Source organism: Thalassophryne amazonica, chromosome 12 (genome assembly GCF_902500255.1).
Source record: "Thalassophryne amazonica chromosome 12, fThaAma1.1, whole genome shotgun sequence".
Classification (NCBI taxonomy): Eukaryota; Metazoa; Chordata; class Actinopteri; order Batrachoidiformes; family Batrachoididae; genus Thalassophryne; species Thalassophryne amazonica.
The window spans coordinates 95258202-95279293 of NC_047114.1; the positions used below are offsets into that span (position 1 = coordinate 95258202).

At 41.5% G+C, this 21092-nt stretch overlaps 2 protein-coding genes across 14 annotated transcripts in view; both read right to left on the reverse strand.

Moving 5' to 3' along the window:
• Positions 1–1247: 1247 nt before the first annotated feature.
• Positions 1248–3948, reverse strand: LOC117522062 (zinc finger and BTB domain-containing protein 14-like). The gene is made up of 2 exons (XM_034183432.1): positions 3811–3948; positions 1248–3233 (listed from the first exon to the last, which is right to left on the reverse strand). The coding sequence occupies exon 2, from the start codon at positions 3208–3210 to the stop codon at positions 2020–2022; it is 1191 nt and encodes a 396-aa protein (XP_034039323.1). The 5' UTR covers positions 3211–3233; positions 3811–3948; the 3' UTR covers positions 1248–2019.
• A 10085-nt stretch (positions 3949–14033) lies between these two features.
• Positions 14034–21092, reverse strand: part of epb41l3b (erythrocyte membrane protein band 4.1-like 3b) — a 97589-nt gene continuing 90530 nt past the window's right edge. For 12 of the 13 annotated variants that reach the window (XM_034184026.1, XM_034184027.1, XM_034184028.1 and 9 more), the window contains 5 exons: positions 19551–19634; positions 19324–19422; positions 18467–18547; positions 18006–18121; positions 14034–14360 (listed from right to left, as the gene is read on the reverse strand). In XM_034184026.1, coding sequence (XP_034039917.1) covers positions 18011–18121; positions 18467–18547; positions 19324–19422; positions 19551–19634 — 375 coding nt within the window. In that variant the 3' untranslated portion in view covers positions 14034–14360; positions 18006–18010. The remainder of the gene's footprint in view (positions 14361–18005; positions 18122–18466; positions 18548–19323; positions 19423–19550; positions 19635–21092) is intronic. The other variant, XM_034184030.1, reaches the window with a different exon arrangement.

A 21092-nucleotide genomic window follows, 5' to 3' on the forward strand; every position in this document is an offset into this window, starting at 1 on the left:
ATGGAAGATGATACTTTGGGAGATTGAACAATTTGCAAGCTACACTGTAAAATTATATATAATAAATGAAATACCCAACAAGTTAACTGGTAATAAAAATGACAGTTGCAGCCATAATTACTGGACCTCTTCTCAGGATGGTGCAGGACCACATCTCCATTATTCCATCAACAACACTTGAACTCAGGGCCCCTGCAATTTACAGTTTTCCCACTGATAGTGTCTTAAAGTTTGAAAAGTTGTCAAAAAAAAAAAAAAAAAAAATCACAGCTCTGCACAACTTCCACCACAGGACAGCACCAATAAGAACAAGTGTACATAACCATCTGTGTCAGTGCAGAGGCACGGACAACTCTGTTCATTAATAATAGAAATAATAATGAAAGAGTAAAATTAAATAACATTGCTACATGTCTGGACCCTGCTGTGTGACCACCAACTACTGACCAGTCAGTCTAATTTGGGTCGGGATCCTCTGCAACATAAAGATATTCTTTCTGGACTTCCGGCTGGCAGATGCATGACACAGGGCTACTGTTCCGGCACTCGCTGGCGGGAAGCTGTCAGTATAGTAATGGGCAATGCCAATGCATTTCCTGGAAATGTTTCATTTTGACAGAGGTCTGTGCAGAAAAGCCACATTTCAACATCTCACCTAATTACCGAGATATGGTCATTAATGCATAAAGCAATGGCCTCAAATTTGACCTTTGACCATAATATGACCAATGTTGCACCAGATGGTCCACAGAGTTCATCCACCAAGTTTGGCTGAAATTTCAGTTTGCATTTTGAAAATATTTCTGCAGACAAACACAGATATAACCACTATAACAGTCCAAGTTTAAATTAAAAGTTGTAAAAAAAATAATAATAATAATTAAAAAAAAATACTATCAAGAATTTTATCAATTGTAGTCGAAAAAAAAGTGAGTTAGTATCTGGTGTGAAAGTCTGGAACAATCAAGGCACCAACTGAAAATTTCTCAGAAAAGAACTTGTTACGAAAGTTGCATTAAACATAATAATTTCACATTTTGACACACTGTGTTTCCAGGGTGCACTCAGATGTAGCCTAACCCGTATTACCACATGCAAGATACCCGAATAAATTCATCTGTAGGGCAAAGAGGCAGAAACAGGACAGACAAATACCTGGACGGGAGCCGAGATGGGTCCAGACCTATTCATCAAATAATCTGCAGTTTCTTCAATAGTAATAACAAAAACTATTCTGGAAAAAAGCATTAAAACACAGCAAATGGTGTTTATTGTCAAAGTGTAGGAGTAGGACAATGTTATATGTGCATATTTAATTACCATGTACTCTTACCTGTGCAACAAACTAAGCTACAGTATATACAGACATCTATCATTGACTGTTGATAGCTGGATGACAGTTATACTGTATAACAGTAAATCTAGTTGGCTGGTTGCTTGGGGCAGGGACGGTCTCTTAAGACCATCCATCAAGGACCCAAGACTTTGGTATCATCTGTGTCAAATGCAACGTGGTGACTCTTACAGTGTAAATCAATCATTACAACTAAACACATCCATTTAAAAACATCCACATGAATATACTCAATGCAACAAATGTTATGCAGAAAAAAAAAAAAAATCTCTTATCTCCATAAAATTCAGTAAAGGTTAAACAAACATTTAAATGTTACAAATCCCGTAAAAGTAAAAGAGAATAATGTTATGACAATACCCCCCCACCCCCACCCCGGTCTAGATAGCGACGCTTTGTGAAAAATATATGTAGCGTGAACTAAACATTTACATTTTTTTTCTTTTTTTATACAAGTGGGGAGGAAGAAAACAACTTTAAACGTAGCTCTTTTTGGAACAATAATACAGCCTCACAGTCTTATGAACATGCTATCATCTCAAGTTACTCACTGCGATCATTGTCCACGTGAGCTCAGGCCACGCTGCCCATCACAGGCCACGGCTGCGTCAGTGTGTATTAATGTACGAGTGTGTATGTGTGTGTCGCCGCCTGTGTTTGTGATGTCACCGGGAGTTTGTGGGCTCAGCAGTCTCCGGAGTCTGCGAGTGGGGTCCGGTCTCCATTTTCCAGTCTCTCTGGTCGGGGGCGTCTCCCTGGCCGTGCTGGGAGGCGGCGGGAGACAGTGACATCTGTCTGCGGGGGTTTCCGCTGTGCATCGTGTTCCAGTGGCGCTTCAGGTCGGACGCTTTGATGAAGGCTTTGTCGCAGGAGCCGCAGTTGAATGGCCGCTCACCCCGGTGCTGCCGCTCGTGGTCTTTCAGGTGCGACTTGTGCTTGAAGGCTTTTTCGCACATTTGGCAGGCGAAGGGCCTCTCGTTGCTGTGAACCCTCTCATGCCGCTTAAGGTCGGGACCCCGGATGAAGGCTTTGCCGCACACGACGCAGCGGTGCGGCTTAAAGCCCGAGTGGATCTTCAGGTGCTCCTTGAGGTGAGCGGCAGTGGTGAAAGCTTTGGGGCAGTGCTCGCAGCCGTACGGTCGGTTGGCAGTCAGCAGCCGCTCCTTTTTGGCGTTGTGGTCCATGGGTTTTGTGCCCGGGGTCTGGCAGGAACCGTGGTCGCGGTGGCCGTACAGCAGGTACTCCAGCTTCATGTCGGTGGAGGAGGTGGACCCCCAGCCGTGACTGTGGGGGTCTTTGCTCATGTTGGTGTTGTAGTTGTGCGGCTGGGGAACGTGCGACCCCCCAGGACCCATACCGTCCATACCCTGCTCATAAAAGCTGTTCTTTCTCACCTCCTCCATCGCCAACTCCTTCAGGATCGCATCCTGAGCTCGCATCCCATGATCCCCGGGCGCCTGGTTCTCCCGGGTCTTCATGTTGGTCAGCTCTCGTTTCTGGGTGCACAGGTTGTCCAGGAAGTTGATGCCCAGGATTTGTCCAGATGACATCATCATATTGATGTCCTTCTTCCTGACAGCGAGTCTGGCCGTGTACATGTAGTTAAGAACCTCTTCGAAGATATCGGAACGGATGAAGTCCAGCTCCACGATGGAGTTGTCCTCGTCGCTCTGCTTCTTGAAGAGCTTTTTGAAGTAGTTGCTGCAAGCCGCCAACACACACCTGTGTGCCCTGAACTCGATGTTTTCGACCACAACCACCACGTCGCAGTGCTCGCCTTCCATCCGCTGCTGGTTGAGCATCTTCAGGAAGGTGGCTTTGTGGTCATAGTCGATATATCTCAACAAGTCGGACATGTTGCAGGTAAAACAGGAGCAACCTGAACAAGAAGCATTAAAAAAAAAACCTGATCAAATGTGACAACTTTCAAAATAAAAGCAGGCACAGAAGTAACCTGCAGAGCTGAGAAGTGGATCACAATTTGCATGTTTTTCTCATGATAATTTAGAAACAGCAAGACATCGCACGTAAATAAAACAGCAATTTGTCCCCAACGATTTGCTTTCTTTGCAGATTATAGTCGAAAAAGAGAGTAAACAACAGGTTAATGATGCATTAATCGGCTGTGAGGCCCACTCAGGAAAAAAAACGACGGTAAAAAAAAAACAAAAAAAAAACAACAGCAACAACAAACAGAACCAAGCGCACTTTAAACGCTTCGATTGACGCCTTCCAGCCACTGTTTGCGTGACAGCGGCGTAGCGTGCGTTAAGTCGGAGGTTTAGCAGAAATATTTCACATTTGACTGCGCCCAGCCATTTTGGTGCGCGAGCCTCCATCGGCATGTTTGAGCGTCTTCAAAGCGCCGACGGCGGCGCGAGCGCAGCGCGCTTTCCCGCCTCCTCAAAAGAAAGCCGAGACGCGAGGAAAGGAAAGAAAAAATGAAATGTTTTTACCCGAAGCCTGAACGCGATCCCTGTGTTGTCACGCAAGGCAGTCGACGACGATCCAGAGCTGTCGTTCTTCCTCTTCCTCCTCTTGTTGTGACTGTGTCGGCTTCGCAGGAAGCGTTGCTTCTCTCTGCTGCCACCTGCCGGTCCGGAAGATTGACGCAGATCCTCAGTGCGCCGCACGATGAGCCACTCGGGTTTAAAGAAGAGTTTGAGTTCAAATTTAAAGGGCAAATTCACCTTAAAAAGAAAATAAAAGAAAAGAAAAAAAAAAAACCTCGAGTCGTCGTGAGATTATTAGCAAACGAGCCTCCGAGGACAGTCTTTATCTTTGACAACTGCTTCTTTTGTGAGAAATCCTTTTGAAAAGTGAATTGAGTAATGAAAATGAATGGGGCAACCATCACAAAAGTTATGGAGCTATTCCACAGAGCACCATTTAACCCTGAATTAGAGGTGGGCGGATCGATCCTAATATTGATAATATTGATACCAACGCTGGTACTGATATTGAACAATCCTCGTGTAAAAAGATCGATACTCAAGCTTTTTTTCTCTCCGGCACGCACTGACTGCTGCGCACACAGATTCATCAAAGTCTACTCTCTGTCTGTAAGAGCAGCGCTGCTCTGTGTCACACAACACGGAGCAGCGCACCCTTGTATTGTGGTTTGTCAGCCCTCTACCTCAGGAGATTTTGTTTTAAGTTGTGTTGAGTGATATTTTTTAAACAAAAATGTTGATTGTGATAATAAAGTATTTTGTTGTCACATACAATGTTTGACGAAATTCTATCCTAGGTTTTTTGGATCCTTTGGATCTATGAAGCTTAAATATGAAAAAGTATCGGTATCGGTATTGGCGATACTGGGCCTGTATTTACTTGGTGTTGGATCAATACCAAAATTACCGATATTGCCCACCTCTACCCTGAATAGCAAGTCGGGGCACATCTTGAAGCAAACTTCTTTATCCATCTTTGTCAATCTTGAATAAACTTGGTATACGTAGTAGTTGTGGTCATCATTGGCAACAGATTTGAAATCTGATTCCAATTTTTGCACTGTTTAAAAAAATTCAGCCAGATTCTCAAAATTGTTAATAATATGTGGTAACTTCACAGTATTTGTAATCTTAATGGCTTCTATCATGTTCAAACTTCTTTAAACGGGGTATTCGTATTTGTAGTGATTATGACTTGAAACTTGTTTGATCTTGCTCCATTGGGGTAAAAGTTGAAGCTGAGCAACATTTGTTGCGGTTTTTCTTCAAAGCTCCTTGAGCTCCTTTCTTTCATTTTCAGGCAGGTTGCCAGGTCCGCACTTTATAAGCCAGCCTGTTAGGAGGCAAGCCAGATTAAGCCGTTTCATCCCGTTTGTTTTTTTTTACAATTTTTAACACCAATTAACACCAAAATTTTACACCATGTTTTCCTTTATCTTTGACCAAACTATTCCAAAATTTAACCACCTGTAGATATCTATCCAAGTAATATTCCCACCAAGTTTGAAGGAAATCCTTCCAGAAGTTTTTATATTCTCTTCCACACACCCACGCATACTATCTTGTTATTCCCACTTCACTGGCTCCCAGGGTAAAAATAATGGTAGTAATGACTTTTAATAGGTTGTTAGTGGTACAATGGCATCTAAAGGAATATGGCCAATTTGGTGTATGTTTGCAGCAAATTTCATCAAAGCCGATCTAGACATCACATGGCAATGTCATGCCCTCACAACCCAATGAAAAGCCTCTCCAAAAATGTATGCAACTAATAAGCCATGTAAAATTCATCTTGCTGAGTAAAATTTTCTTGAAGTTCACTCCAGTCAGTTTGTTTACTGATGATGTCATACCATGTGAGCTCTTAAAAAACAAACATATAGTCCACAATCACTCACAGCACCCTGGCAAACATTAATAAGCTTACCATTGACAAGGGATACTGTTTGCAGAAGGCTTTTACAACGTATAGCACAATGATTTTAACCTTGGACCTTTTCACCCCAAATTCAATAGACGTCTTGGGGTCACCAGTCGTCAAACACACACCAAGTTTGGTGGCAATCGGATCAGTACAAGTGAAGTTATCTCGCCCCTAACTGAAATGTTTCATGGCTCCCTGAACATAGAAATGTCTAGCCCACTGGCTGCGCTGTGGCGACAGTCAGTGGGGTGGCACCGGGATCCTGTGATTAGCAACAGACAAGGTTGAATAGTGATAAACTGCTGCCCAAAAGACTGGGGTTCAATTTACGCTGACGTTACGGCATGTGTTTCTGTCTTTGTCCCCGTCTACTGAGCTGTAAATAGGAACCAACCTCAGCTGGAGAAGTAACCTGCAATGGACTGGTAACTCATCTAAGGGGAGCTGCTGTACACATGTAACAACCTTTTTTTTAATGTATCTACGTTAAAAAAAGGTTGGGATCCCCTGGCATAAATTATTGGAATAATCCTCCAGTATGTCATTTGAGATCTCAGAGAACCCGCAACCTTCTGTACCTGTTTCTTTAAATGGAGAAGAGCTGTTTGTCATCACCTGTTCTCACATGGGGGGGACTCCTGCAAACGAGTCATTTCAGACCTCAGTTAAATTTGTCATTGAGTAGTTTCTCCACGGGTGGAAGTGGAGTTGGGCAACTTTAAGGATGTTTAACAGGAATGTCAATGTCTGACTGAGCAATCTGTGCTTACCTCATGACATCACACGACTCAGTTAAAATTTTATTTGATTATGAATTTAATTGTAATGCTACAAGATGTTTTACTGAACTTGGGAATAATAAATGTAAAAACAATGAACACAAAGCTCTACTTACAGGAGTGAACATTTGTACTTTAAAGTCACTTCAAACTGGCAACTGCTGCCAGTATAATAATAATAATAATAATAATAATAATAATAATAATAAAGAATATTTTTATTAGTATACTGCATATTTGCAGTATACTAATATGCAATATTTTTATTACGAGACTCGAATTTTCCTCACATTGGACGTTTATAATGTGCTTGCATCTTTAAATAAAAACAACAAATCACAATACTTTGCATTTGCTCTCAACAGTCATTTACTGCCTCCTGTTGGATACTAACAGAAATACATGAACAAACCTTTTGCATGTTTTCATGTTATATTTGATGAAGCATCAGTCAAAACCACTCAGATCTGAGGGGATTAGTTTTAATATGTGGCCCAGAAAAATTAGTAATTATATAGATAACCTATATAATAACTACTGTGTTCTTTAAAAAACATCAAAGAAAAACTAAGAACTAAGTGGCACTGTTGTGTCTTTTTCACATTAAAGACAAACTTATTCTCAAACCTTCTGTAAAATACAAAATACTGTTTGGTTTTGTATCTTCATCATAGATAAATCCCTATCTGACCTATAATTTAGGTTTTAATCACATCACGCATACATTCTCATTTGTGTATTCTGTATATTTTATTGAATATCATTCTATTATCCCAGGACTTGAGTGAGGGTAGGGAAGCATGGGACGAGCTGCTTAATCTGCTGCCACCGTGACCCAGACAAATGGTAAAAAAAAAAAAAAAAAAAGAATGATTAATCCCATTACAAAACTGATAATTCCTGCTGAAGTTCTGTTTTATAAGTATCCTGCCCCATTTAATTAACAACTTAAATCTTACATAATTTAGATTATCATAGTTTTCTTAGTAAAATATTTACATCACAGTGCAATTAAATCATGACTGAGTAATAAGTAATTTAAAAGCTGCAATCTAATAATGGTTTGATGCTTTTCCCCCCTCATTGTCTACCAAAAGAATAATCAGCTTCAGCTACAAACTGTACAGACTTTATAAGATAAAAAAAAAGATGAACTCATCTGTGTATAAAAAGCAGAAGGGGTTTCAGAGAATGCATCACTCACATGTGTTTGCAGCCTGCAGACAGTCCATCTCCAGCAGCAGCAAATTTCAAGTTGATTAAACAGCAGAACAAGCAGTGAGCTGTTATGTGCTCGTGCAGAATAATTCTTTATTTTTTAGGAACAGCCTATGCACACGTGTTGATACAGGTACAGACACAATGACTGCAGCCAGTCATTTGTGTTTCATTGCTGCAACACCAGAGGAGTAAATATAGACAGTAACGTAATGATGATCTATTGAGCACAACACCAGAGGGATTCCTTTTAAAAACAAAGATTGCTGCAAAGCTTTCAAAATGTTCAGAAACAATCTTTTGAATTTGCATCACTAATTTGCAGTACAGACGAAAAGTTTTGTCATCATCCCCAACTACATGTTGTGTGGGCCGCTGAAGAGGAGGTCCTGCTGGCCATCCACCACCAGAGGGCGCCCTGCTTGAAGTGCGGGCTTCAGGCACGAGAGGGCGCACAAATACTCACAAATACTCAAAGTACTCACAAATACTGCACGTGCCGAGTTTCTGGATTGGAGGTGGAGTTTTCCCCTCCGTGTGAAACTAAAGACTGTTTTGCTGACTGTTTGCTGGGTGTGTGCTCACACCCACCCTTGACTGTTTCTCTTTCTTGCCAGCAGTACCAGATCCGACAGCCGGAGACGGTGATCACCTGGGGACTCGGGACTTGGCGGCTCCAGTATTCTCCGGGTTCGGTGGCGGAGGAAATCGTGTGGGTTCCGGCTCCTCTCTGGACGGACGTCTTCTATCCTCGAGCCTGCCCACACGTCACCTTTGTAGATTGACTACATACGAGATTCTGTAATCGTCTATTTTGTTGTGCACATTCACAAGAGTGTTCTATTTTCGGCTCATTCATTGTCTATTCATTTATGCCCCCTGTTGTGGGTCCGTGGCATTACACTTTCCCAACACTACAGGCAATAAAGCTTTAATTCCAGTTTTACATGACCTTTGCATTGTATATTTTGTCGTATATTATGGCTGCAACATAAACTTATCTGGCTTTGGAGATGAAAGTGGGCACCGGTGGATGGAGCGCACAATGTGCACATTGTTCAGCAAACCAAACCACCATATAATTAATTACAACCCCTGGCAAAAATTATGGAATCAGCGGCCTCGGAGGATGTTCATTCAGTTGTTTAATTTTGTATAAAAAAAGCAGATCACAGACATGACACAAAACTAAAGTCATTTCAAATGGCAACTATCTGGCTTTAAGAAACACTATAAGAAATCAGGGGAAAAAAAATGTGGCAGTAACGGTTACTTTTTTAGACCAAGCAGAGGGAAAAAAATATGGAATCACTCAATTCTGAGGAAAAAATTATGGAATCATGAAAAACAAAAGAAAGCTCCAACACATCACTAGTATTTTGTTGCACCACCTCTGACTTTTATAACAGCTTGCAGTCTCTGAGGCATGGACTTAATGAGTGACAAACAGTACTCTTCATCAATCTGGCTCCAACTTTCTCTGATTGCTGTTGCCAGATCAGCTTTGCAGGTTGGAGCCTTGTCATGCACCATTTTCTTCAACTTCCACCAAAGATTTTCAATTGGATTAAGATCCGGACTATTTGCAGGCCATGACATTGACCCTATGTGTCTTTTTGCAAGGAATGTTTTCACAGTTTTTGCTCTATGGCAAGATGCATTACCATCTTGAAAAATGATTCATCATCCCCAAACATCCTTTCAATTGATGGATAAGAAAAGTGTCCAAAATATCAACGTAAACTTGTGCATTTATTGATGATGTAATGACAGCCATCTCCCCAGTTCCTTTACCTGACATGCAGCCCCATATCATCAATGACTGTGGAAATTTACATGTTCTCTTCAGGCAGTCATCTTTATAAATCTCATTGGAACGGCACCAAACAAAAGTTCCAGCATCATCACCTTGCCCAATGCAGATTCGAGATTCATCACTGAATATGACTTTCATCCAGTCATCCACAGTCCACGATTGCTTTTTCCTTAGCCCATTGTAACCTTGTTTTTTTCTGTTTAGGTGTTAATGATGGCTTTCATTTAGCTTTTCTGTATGTAAATCCCATTTTCTTTAGGCGGTTTCTTACAGTTTGGTCACAGACGTTGACTCCAGTTTCCTCCCATTTGTTCTTCATTTGTTGTGCATTTTCGATTTTTGAGACATATTGCTTTAAGTTTTCTGTCTTGACGCTTTGATGTCTTCCTTGGTCTACCAGTATGTTTGCCTTTAACAACCTTCCCATGTTGTTTGTATTTGGTCCAAAGTTTAGACACAGCTGACTGAACAACCAACATCTTTTGCAACATTGTGTGATGATTTACCCTCCTTTAAGAGTTTGATAATCCTCTCCTTTGTTTCAATTGACATCTCTCGTGTTGGAGCCATGATTCATGTCAGTCCACTTGGTGCAACAGCTCTCCAAGGTGTGATCACTCCTTTTTAGATGCAGACTAACGAGCAAATCTGCTTTGATGCAGGTGTTTTTGTGAAATGACTTTAGTTTTGTGTCATGTCTGTGATCTGCGTTTTTTCTACAAAATGAAACAACTGAATGAACATCCTCCGAGGCCAGTGATTCCATAATTTTTGCCAGGGGTTGTAGTCGTCATTATGTGCTCTCTTAATGTGATTTACAAGATGAGAGCATTTACTGTTTTTGAGTTACTGCCATCACAAACTGTGGACTCGCTCACCTGCTCTACGTTTTCCTTTGCTGTCCCATGCTGCAGCCACTGCAGAGGAAAAGCAAGCGACAGTGTTCTTAGCAACAAGGCTTTCCAAGCAACTTAATGCTCTCATATGTCGTTAATTTATTTTGCAAGTCATTTTTCAGGTAAAAATATGCCAACTTGAACCAAAACCACAGGTTGACTGGTGCTTACCTTCATATATCAGACTCCTAAATTTCAGAGCGTTATATGCAGTTAGTTTTATGGACTTGGAGATTTTGTAGACCCACTGACTGACTGAATAATGCTGTTAATTATGTGCATGCATGACAGGGTACTGTATCTGCAATCAGATTCTCTTTGCAAGGGCCAGTTACTTTTTTGTAACTTAATTGCATATTTGTGTTTCATGCACTCAGTCACTAACCATCCAGGTGACCACTAACGCACAGCTAAAGTTGCAATGTTGCATTTTTCATTACACTCATTATGTTGTGGGGTGCAAAAAGGCATAAATTTGTGTATTAAAATCTTCCAGAAGAGAAAGTTGTGTGTAAATCAGGTGCCGGTGACTCTGAGAGCTCATATTTTTATTTATTCTTGCAGCCAGATTCAAACTAAGCCAAGTCTGAGTGGGTGTGGCCTCTTTGGATCACGTAACAATGACAGAGTGAGACATCTTACCTTCTGCTTCTCTCTGGTTCATGCAGACTTTTCCAAGGGGGCGTGGTCTAAAACAGTCCCCAGGTAAACATTACCTGTAACTTCAAAAGCGCCTTTAATTAGAATAAAGTATGTGGCCACTTTTTCTAATAAAAGCAGCTTCAGTTATTAGGTTTGCATAATATCCTTTTTTTTTTAAACTAAAACTATTAAATGTTTTATTTTACTGTTTTCATCAGGTGGTTTTGGAGCCAATTTTATTCATTAAGGAACTGAAGGTACTGAACCTAATTAAACTTTTTTTTGTGACCACAAAGGTAGCATTTATTAAAAATAACAGCAGGCACAGCAGATTTAAAGGCGTTTTCCCTTTTGATTTTTATTTAAGACATAAAAAGCATCGCTTTCCCCCCTGGACTCCTATAATTGGGTTCATTAGTACTCAAATAAAGGAGTCACAGTGTTACGTCATCAATCCGATCAAAAGATGCGTCCCCTTGAAACAACGTAAAATTTTGATCCTGAAAGTAGGTCAAGGTCAGCTACATCCAATGTCCTGCAAGTTCATTATCCCGAGATTGCACCCTGTAAATGTAACGTTATGACAACAGGCAAAGTGGATGTAATGAATGTGTAGAAAGAATGTGACCTTTTGACCTCTTAAAATAGGTCAAGGTTAGTCATCTTTGAACTTGTCTAAAGTTTGTGCTTCTGAGTTTGAGGATCTGGTAATAGTACTGGACTTGTGCTGAGCACAGACGCCAAGTCTTCACAATACCCGATGGTCATATTTCGGCTTTGGTTAAAAATCGGCTGCTGTTTTATTATGTGTCAAAGTTATTTTATAGTAATTAGGTCTTGGCAATAAAGCTACAGTGTGCAGGATGTAGTGGCGAAGTCTCAGACTGGATTATATGGTTGTGATTTTGTTTCCCTTCCGTCTTTGTTTGGCGACAGGCTTCCTGAACCTGTCCTGATGATTTATTTGATCCTCTACATCACTAAACAGAGGGCTTTGCAAACCTGTTAGCACACGCTAGCTAACAGTACACCGTGTTTAGCAAAATACCGCTGCTTTTTCCTTTTTTCTTCAGTATTCCAGCTGCACTGCAAATTACTAATTGGGTACCGTGTTTTTCAAAGTATAAATCACTTTTTTTCTTTTTTACTTCTTTGGCAGCACCTACGACTTGTATGCTGGTGTGACTTAAGCACTGAAGAAAGAAAAAAACAAAAAACAAATGAGTATTTATAAACAGAATTTCCCAGAAATAAAACAGCTAAACAAAAATAATAATGCACAAACATCCCAAATCAAAGAGCTAATACACAAAAAAGGTGCAACTTATATTCCAGTGCAATTTATATATGGGGTTTTTCATCTTCAAGAAGCATTTTTTTTTTAAATGGCTGTGAGTTTCATTCATTCAGGTCTGGGGTTATGGCGGCAGCAGAATGAGCAGTTCATCCCACACTTCCCTACCCTCAGGCAAGTCCTGTAACACTTCCCAGGAGATCCTGAGGCATTACCACCAGTGGTTAAGGTGTTGGGCTTGAGTCCATAAGATCATGGGTTCAAATCCCCGCCTGACTGGAAAATCACTAAAGGCCCTTGGGCAAGGCCTTTAATCCCCTATTGCTCCCAGTGTGTAGTGAGCGCCTTGTATGGCAGCACCCTGACATCGGGGTGAATGTGAGGCACAATTGTAAAGCGCTTTGAGCGTCTGATGCAGATGGAAAAGCGCTATATAAATGCAGTCCATTTACCATTTAACAAGTCAGCTAGGAAATATAATCCCTCCAGTGTGCCCTGGGTCTTCACTGGAGCTGCCGCTGCCTCCTCCTCCCAGTTGGAAGTGCTTGGAAAACCACCCTACGGACACCACCAGGGGGCATCCTCGCCAGACGACCCAAACCACCTTAGCTGGTTTGGACACTTGGTGAACCAGCTGGTGCCTGGACAGGTGGAACTTATACTCCAGAAAATACATAAGTATACTCCCCCCAACATGGAGATAAAAAAGTGGAGATAAAAAAGTCCATTTCAAGCTTATGAAAGCATCAATTTGTTGTTGGAGGTAATTACAAACACACTGTAGCTTTAAATAAGCTTTGTGGAAAATCCAAAAGGGACTCCACCATAAAAAAACAAACAAAAAAAACAACAACAACAAACCACTTTCACTGCAGAAGACCTTGAATCTGTGGTTGAGTTTGTGTCTATGATGAGTCATTACTGCAGCGTGTCAGAACATTCAGATTCACTTGTGACATCTTTCAGTGTTTCATCATCAACACTTCATCACATGTGGGAGGAAAAACAAACATAAAACCCAGCAGATGCATTTGTCACCTTTATTTCACACACGTTGAGGAAACGGCTGTACAGTATTTGCTTATTGAGAAAAAAGCTGAACAGGTAAAGGGAGACGTACGAGTGATGTGTTCAGGGCTTCCTCAGACTGTTGGCCGTTTGCGTGTCGTTTAGGCAGAGCGCGCTACGTCTCACAGTCACACAAAGCTGGAATCTGTGCTGCGGATAATCACCAACCCATGTGGAAAATACAACACCTGCACAGCCACTTTAAAAATAATAAAAATAAAAACGATGACTCCTTGGCATTCACCCAAAAAGACCGTTTCACCCCCCCCAAAAGGAATCAACTGGCAAGAAACAAAATACTAAATAAGATCATATAACAAAAATCACTATTCAAGTAAAGATGTTAAAATCAATTGTGTGAGCTTGTTTCCATAAAAAATGTGGAGTGCTGGGCTGCAGTGATGACGTCTGCAGATGGGGAAACGAAAGAAAAACAAAAATAGCGGGCTTGTTGGCGTGAGCCCATGAGGCGATGCTTACTAGTCAGGAGGTTGGCACTTCTACAGCGGGGTTAAATAGCGTGTATGCTCTAACACATACAGCCTACAGCGAGGTGGGAGTCTGATGGCTTTATTTAATAAATAAAACGTTTGCTACAATAATTACTCTCAATAATCATAAAAATGCATCAAAGTCATCATAAGGCAGTGACAGCAGAAAGGGGGCGTGGCTTTCTTGCTGCACATGGGGGATTTGGCGTGCGGATCGTAGATCGTATTATCTTGTATTTATAATTCAACACTGTCCTTCTCATGCAAAACGTGTCTGGTTTATGTTGCAGGTGGCGGGCGTGGCGTGAGGCGAGCGTCAGCGTTTGGTGAGTAAGGAGCCTTTCGAGCCTTCTGAGGGTTCCTGGTAATATGTGGAATCTTCTGGATGTTGGAGGTTGGAGAAAGGATGTTCCTCAGCTTTACTCCTGGAACAGCACATTGGGGGGGGATTCGTCAGTGCAAATGGGAAATTTCATCACGTCAGAACCAGAGACCAGCCAGAGGAAAGACTTTGGTACTTCTGTCTCGTCAACAAATGGGCAAAGCAGTACTTAGGAAACAAACAGGTTCATAAGTATTTTGACACTAAGTTGTTTTTTTGTGGGGGGGGGGGGGGGGGGGGTGTCAAAATACCTCTGTACACCACCACAATGGAGTTTAATGTATAATTTAAACGGTTCTTCAAACACTGCATGAACTGTTTAAGAATTCCGGCCACTTTTCTGCACAGCGCCTCCACTGTCACACCCCATAAATAAAAGGATTATTAATCAGAATCATCTCTTTGACAGCCAGTTTTCTTTAAACAAGTCAGAAGATGTATATATGAACATTTCCAAGTCAGTGAATATGTCTTGGACTTCATTTACAAGTGAGGGAAGCCACCAAGACACCCACGACAACTCTGAAGGAGTTCCTGGCTTCTGTGGATGTGACTGGAGAAGTTTTGCATCATGAAAGCTTTGGTCTGTTGCATCGCCACTCACAGCCTGATGGTGTAGTGAACCAGGGAAGGGTTTTCAGATAATGTATCGAATCTAGGCTCAAGCCTCCCATGTGCCTTCTGGTAAATGCAGGTAAATTTTTTGTGATTTCTGTGCTACTCCACCAACAAGCCATATAACTGGTGCAACTGTTTCTCTAATCACATGCACAGAAGCCAAGAACACCTTCAGCACTGCAGTGGGGGTCTTGTTGGCTTCCATCACGAGTGCAATTCTAGCGCAGTAACTCTAACCACTCCAGACAGATTTACCACAGAGTACAATACTGTTTGTATTTAATGACTAACTGTAAGACATATTCAGTGACTTGTGAATGTTCATGTTTCCATCCTCCGATTTGTCAGAAGAGAACTGGCTGTAAAAGTGATGATTTGTATCCAAAATAATGCTTATAGTTTGTCAGATCACTTACTGGCTCTGAAAGCGGAGGGAAAGTCATCACTACAAACACATCCTGACTTTCATTTCAGCTCCACTGTGGTGGTGGACAGAGGCAAGGAAACAAACAAACAAATGTGAGTTCTCCACATTAAGTGTATCTAAAGTGTAAAGACAAAAGCATCCAGAAGACGTGTGAGACAGACGTGAGATAAGATGGCACGGCTGCAGAAACAAAGACCAACATTCCCAACAGGTGACTCACAGGGAAACACGTGCACCAACCCCACAACCTCCACTTTGGGATCACTTCAGTCCAAACCCAATGTTAGAATTAGACTCATATTTTAAAAATAATAATAATAAAAAATAATTTAGAATGAGTCGGGCTGTAGAAAGTTCCCAAAGACCAAAAGGAGGCGGGTCAACATGCTGCAGAACAATGAAATGAAACATTCCATCACAAGGCTCCACACCTCTCACACAGCGGGCATGTTCAAACACACAACCCAGGCATGCCCTCTTTTTTTTTTTTTTTTTTAAAACATAAGAAACAAGACATCAAGGATCGCTGACCTATTTTCCACCTGACACAGCAGTATTTAAATGAGCATTATGTGTACGCCAATGACTGTAAGCACAAACCACTTGCAGCTATGTGTTACATACTCTGATACAAAGAAAAAAATTTAACTGGAAATATCACTTATTGAACATTTACTCAGCGATCCTGAAATGCGCACTCCCACGAGTGCATTTCACCCCAGTGTTAATATACCTTCACATTCCCATAATCGTAGAGGATGTGGAGTAGAACGAGAATTATCTGTGTATGTTTTATATGTGGGTGACTCCAGGGTCCTGACCACAGACTGCTGTCAGCAGAATCCTCTATTACATAGAAAGACATGATATTTCTATGTAGGCAGTGGATTTTTTTGGGCCACCATAAATTGTTTAATCATAGTGTTGTCTGTGTTAAAGAGGATTAATGAGTGAAAATAAAGAAATGCATACACAAACAGGTCATGGGGAATGACTTAAATTTGTCTGCAATGATCATGCAACACCAAGGTTTTAAACACGCTAAACTACAGATGTAATCTCAGCCTATGAAATGGCTTTTAATCTTGATAAATCCCGTTGCGTGGGCAAACCTCATCTGTCTACACATTCAACACCCCCAATTACGCAGAATCCTGTGGACACATGTCAAACATTGCTTTAATTTCAAAAATTTGCTTTCATGAAAGCAAATATGATGAATGGGCAACACACTATTTTGTGCACTTGAAAGGTGCAATCCTCAGTGTGCACCATTAGTAAATCAGCATTCACATCCCCCCTCTTTGTGGGTGCTATGGTGATTGTGCATGTTGTTATGAATGTAAACCTTTAGCAAATCAGGCCCATAATGAGTAAAACGTCCAAAGCTACCCTATAAAATGGGCAAGACATACACTGACAGTGATTTGATTTATTTAATCTATACAAAAATCTCTTAAGAGCTTTTCATTTTGTGCCAAGCCTCTGTCCAGTAAATTCTGCACTGTGCACCATTTGCTTGTGTTCATACTATTGCTTATTAGACAATCTGTTTGCTATTTGAGCAACAACAAGCCAATGAAAACTTCATTTTTAAATACTAATAGGCATCAGCTTGATCATCTCGTGCTCACTGGTTGCACGAACAGTCCATGTTGATGAAATGACAGAAGCAGCACTGCATAACTGTAGACCACAACACTGCATAAAAAAAGAAAATCAATTCTGCACAAAACAGATGACATCACAACCAAATCAGTCTGAACAGAAGCAGACTGGTCTGACTCATCCAGTAGGATGCTAAATCTACACTATTCCCAATTGCAATTAAGGGCCTTTTTTTTAAACATTTAAGAGATTTTCCTTTTTCTTCTACTGGACACTGTATGGGTAGTTAAAAAAATCCTGAGATTCAAGATTTCTAAACAAACATAACAAAAGGTATTCCAAAAATGTTTGTGTGCACAAGACCAGATTTGGCTTGATTGGCACATGCGGTCCAAACTGAGCGCTGTAAGAAGCAGCACTGGTTTAGCCTGTATTTAGTCAATCATCACTCTGTGTGCACAGCGCAGAACAAAGAATAAAAAAAATAAAAAATAAAAAAAAGGTACTGCGCTTCCTGTACACAGAATTATTTCACAAACAGCTGTATCAAGCTGAATACAATTAAAGGCTTTCTACAGTTCAACACATTCAGAGAACTGTTTGTCATCATGTCCAAAACAGTAAATGATAGTCTACGAAGGGGAAAAAATAAATAAACTAGGGTGCGTCTTCACCAATAAAATGAGATCATCTTTGCAGCAGGGGGCAATGTTGCAATCAAATTACAGGAGATTGCATGAGACTACAGAAATATTCACTGCAAAGGTTTCTAAACCTCGTTATTATGAACTGAGACTGTAGCATTCGCTCTGTGTGTGTGTGTGTGTGAGAGACAGAGAGTGCCAGCATGCACTGGGGAGGGGTGGAGCTGGAGTGACAACACCATGATGCACTAGCTGTAAGCGCTGAGAGAAGATCTGATGGGAAAGAAGCATGCCCGAAAATGAAAACTCCTTTACAAGTCCCAAGAATTCAATCTCAGGCTGGAATCATCCGGACGAGGCCGGGACCAGGACTGGGACCTTGTTGTCTTACCTGGGTCAGTCCTCCCCCTCCTCTGGTGTGATCTCTGTTTCTTTATGTACCACTACTTTGGTCACTGACATGTCAGGATGCTGTTCTTTAGCCTCCTTAATGGCCTGAGCCAGAGCCTATATATGAGGAAGGTGCAGTGCCAGGAGGGACCACCAGGGGGAGACAAAGAACGGGATGGGGAGGAAGCAGGGATGTTGATTGTAAGTCAATATGCCAAGAGGGAGGTCATGAATAGCAACATTTGTCACGCATCCAGCACTTACTAAAACGTTACACATTTAAAACAAGCGAAGCTGCTCTGCAGCATCTGGATCGTCTCAGAACAATAAGGACCTGGTTTTGGATTGTTTTTCTGGGTGGATGGGGTCAGGTTCTTTGTTCAGCATTTTACACTCTCGAGTGCAAGAAGTAGAAATGGCAGTGTGAGTTAAAGAAAGAAGGACAGAAAAGCCTCTGGAGACCTGATCATGGTCGATGTCTGTGTCTCCCGTGATGACTATCCTTTTCTCGATTCTCGTCTCCGAGATTCCTCCTTTAACCGTCTGAGCAACGGACAACAGAGATGTCAGAAAATGCACATTAAAAAAAACAACATAAGACATCAATCAAATAGGCATTAATAGAACAGAATAGAATAGGCAACACACTTTTTAAAAATACTTTACAAAAGTGGGGCTGCACCACATGTATAAAGAGAATTACTACAAAATTTAACATATTGAAATTACAGGGTTTATTATGTCCATGTCTCTGCTCACATGAAGTAATAAATCCAAAATGTTCAGGTTATGAGTCTACCAGTGCCTACATGATTTGCCAATAAATATTCTATTTTTGCTCATTTTGGTGACATTTGCCACCTGTTAGCATTTTCTGATTGAGATAAATACTGCATTGCAATACAGCGCCCCCAACAGGACAACTGCCAGCAAAATAACTCACAGATTAATTAATAAGACTTTATGTGCCAACTTTCTGCTGTCGAATGACCTAAAAAAAGAGTTATGTACAAACATTTGCAGGTGAACAAAACAGCAAATACGCCCCACAACCATTTCAAGTGGTGGTGGGGGTCAAAGGTCAAAAAGCAGCTTAATTTTGCAACATAGCATCCAGCTGTTATGAGAGTCTGGGCGATACAAACAAAATCTGACCTTCCATAAAAACAGCCACTCTTGATTTGTAATGAAACATATTCTGTACTTTAAAAAAAAAAAATTAAATATGCACGGCCGCAGACAATCTTCACTCTTCACAGAACGGCTGCAGCAGACAACTAAACGCAAGCCGTAGTTACGTCTGAGAGACGACCTCTGACCTTGGTGATGTGAGTGGTTGTTGTGGTGCTGGTGGTTTCTGAGGTGATAGTCTGAGCACTCAGCAACACGCCGGGGTCTGCGTCGCCATTAGTGTCGACCTGTGGACCATAAAAATGGGACATTCAAGAACAAAGTCAAATATTTCAGATCTCAGATACTTTTCACTATTCTCTCCAAGTTTGCTTTGACATAAACAGAAGTAGCATCAGTTTTTGTCGATATGTACCTCTGCAGCCTCATAAGTGATGGTTTTCGTCTCTGTGTGGACCACGGGAACCTCTTTGGGAGACACTTCAACAACGCTGAGACTCTGATTGATGAAAAAGGAAAACGGGTATGAAATAACACCTGCAGAGAGACACTTAGAAAGATACTCTGGGCATTCAGATACATTAGATGTAATTTCTGAAGCACAATGAGCAAGATGTACACCGGTAACTGCACGCCTGATGTTAAATTCCCTCCACACGATCAAAGATTGAGAGTCTGCAATTACCCGTGCAACCCCCATTGCAGGCAACTTCCCCAGCTAAGGCTGAAGCTTATTTATTGCTGGGAGGACTGGGACAATGTGGATGAAGGGCCCTATTTTTACAGCAGACAAAATGTACTTGTGCGCAGGGCACAAGTCTGTGACTGAGTGTGCTTTATTATTTAAGCAGCGGGAAATATTGGTGCCAATTCAGGCACTGTGCACAAAAAGGTTGGAGTTTACCATGTCGATTATTCATGGGCGTTTCATGGGCGACCAATCAGAGTTGCACCGGTCCTGCCCTTTAAATTGGACTATGCTATTCACACAGCACTGTGATATCATGGAAGCAGACCTAAGTAAAAAGGATTTCTGGTTATTTAATGGATTAATCGTACAGCTGACAGTGGCCACCAAAGCTCCCTGAGGTGAAGCAGTAAAATGGCATGGAGAGGTTTTCTCTGCCATGTTTATTAATTGAATGTAATTGTAGTTTCCAGCCAACTTTGTATTGATTACCCATCAAAAGTCTGGACGCACACCCCAATCTACACATTGGTACCCCAACTACTATTCCACAGAACCACCTGGTCGGCACAAACACAAAATCAAAATGACAAACAACACAGTAAGTCAAAGACGGTCGATGCAGTCATGCATTAATCCCTCACTCATGGAAGTGAAGTCAGCAGGCTGAGTTACTGTAAGGCGCTGTGGTTACATTGTCCAAGTTTTCAGTCTTTACACTATTTGTCACTATCAAGATGAAACTTTGAGATGTCTTGAAATGTCTTGTTGCTCATCATGGGCACAGGGAAACACTGCACTAAATTTTTCTGCTTTTTTACGTAATGCCGTCCATTTTCTCTGCAGAGGGTTCTTAAAATGACCAACTGCGTCCTCCAGAAGGGCCTCGCCCCACAATCAACAATCAACTCTTTGCTGATGCTTCTCCACTGCTGCTGCTGCTGCTCTGGTAAACGCAGAGATCTCGTCTGTGGTGTAAACATGCGGCGCACATCTTTTGTTTAGCTGCTGCCAAACACGTTGCTGCAGAATCTGGCAATGGCGTCCCTGCCAGAGAGGCTACCATCTGCCTTCAGTTTTACTCTTACTGCCAGGATTTCTGCTACTGTCTCCACAGACGAGCACTGCTGATCTTCATATGGCAGTGTCAGGAAAGCCAATGCTTTCACAAAGAATGCAGCCAGCTGGCCCATGGAAAATATTGCTGCTAATCCCCCCGTCTGTCTCTGTGGCACTTTCGCCCTCAAACACAACAACATAATCTGTCTC

Bases quoted from the DNA above. Each gene is read 5' to 3' on its own strand.
- LOC117522062 (XM_034183432.1), bottom strand. From the start codon at position 3,210: ATGTCCGACTTGTTGAGATATATCGACTATGACCACAAAGCCACCTTC.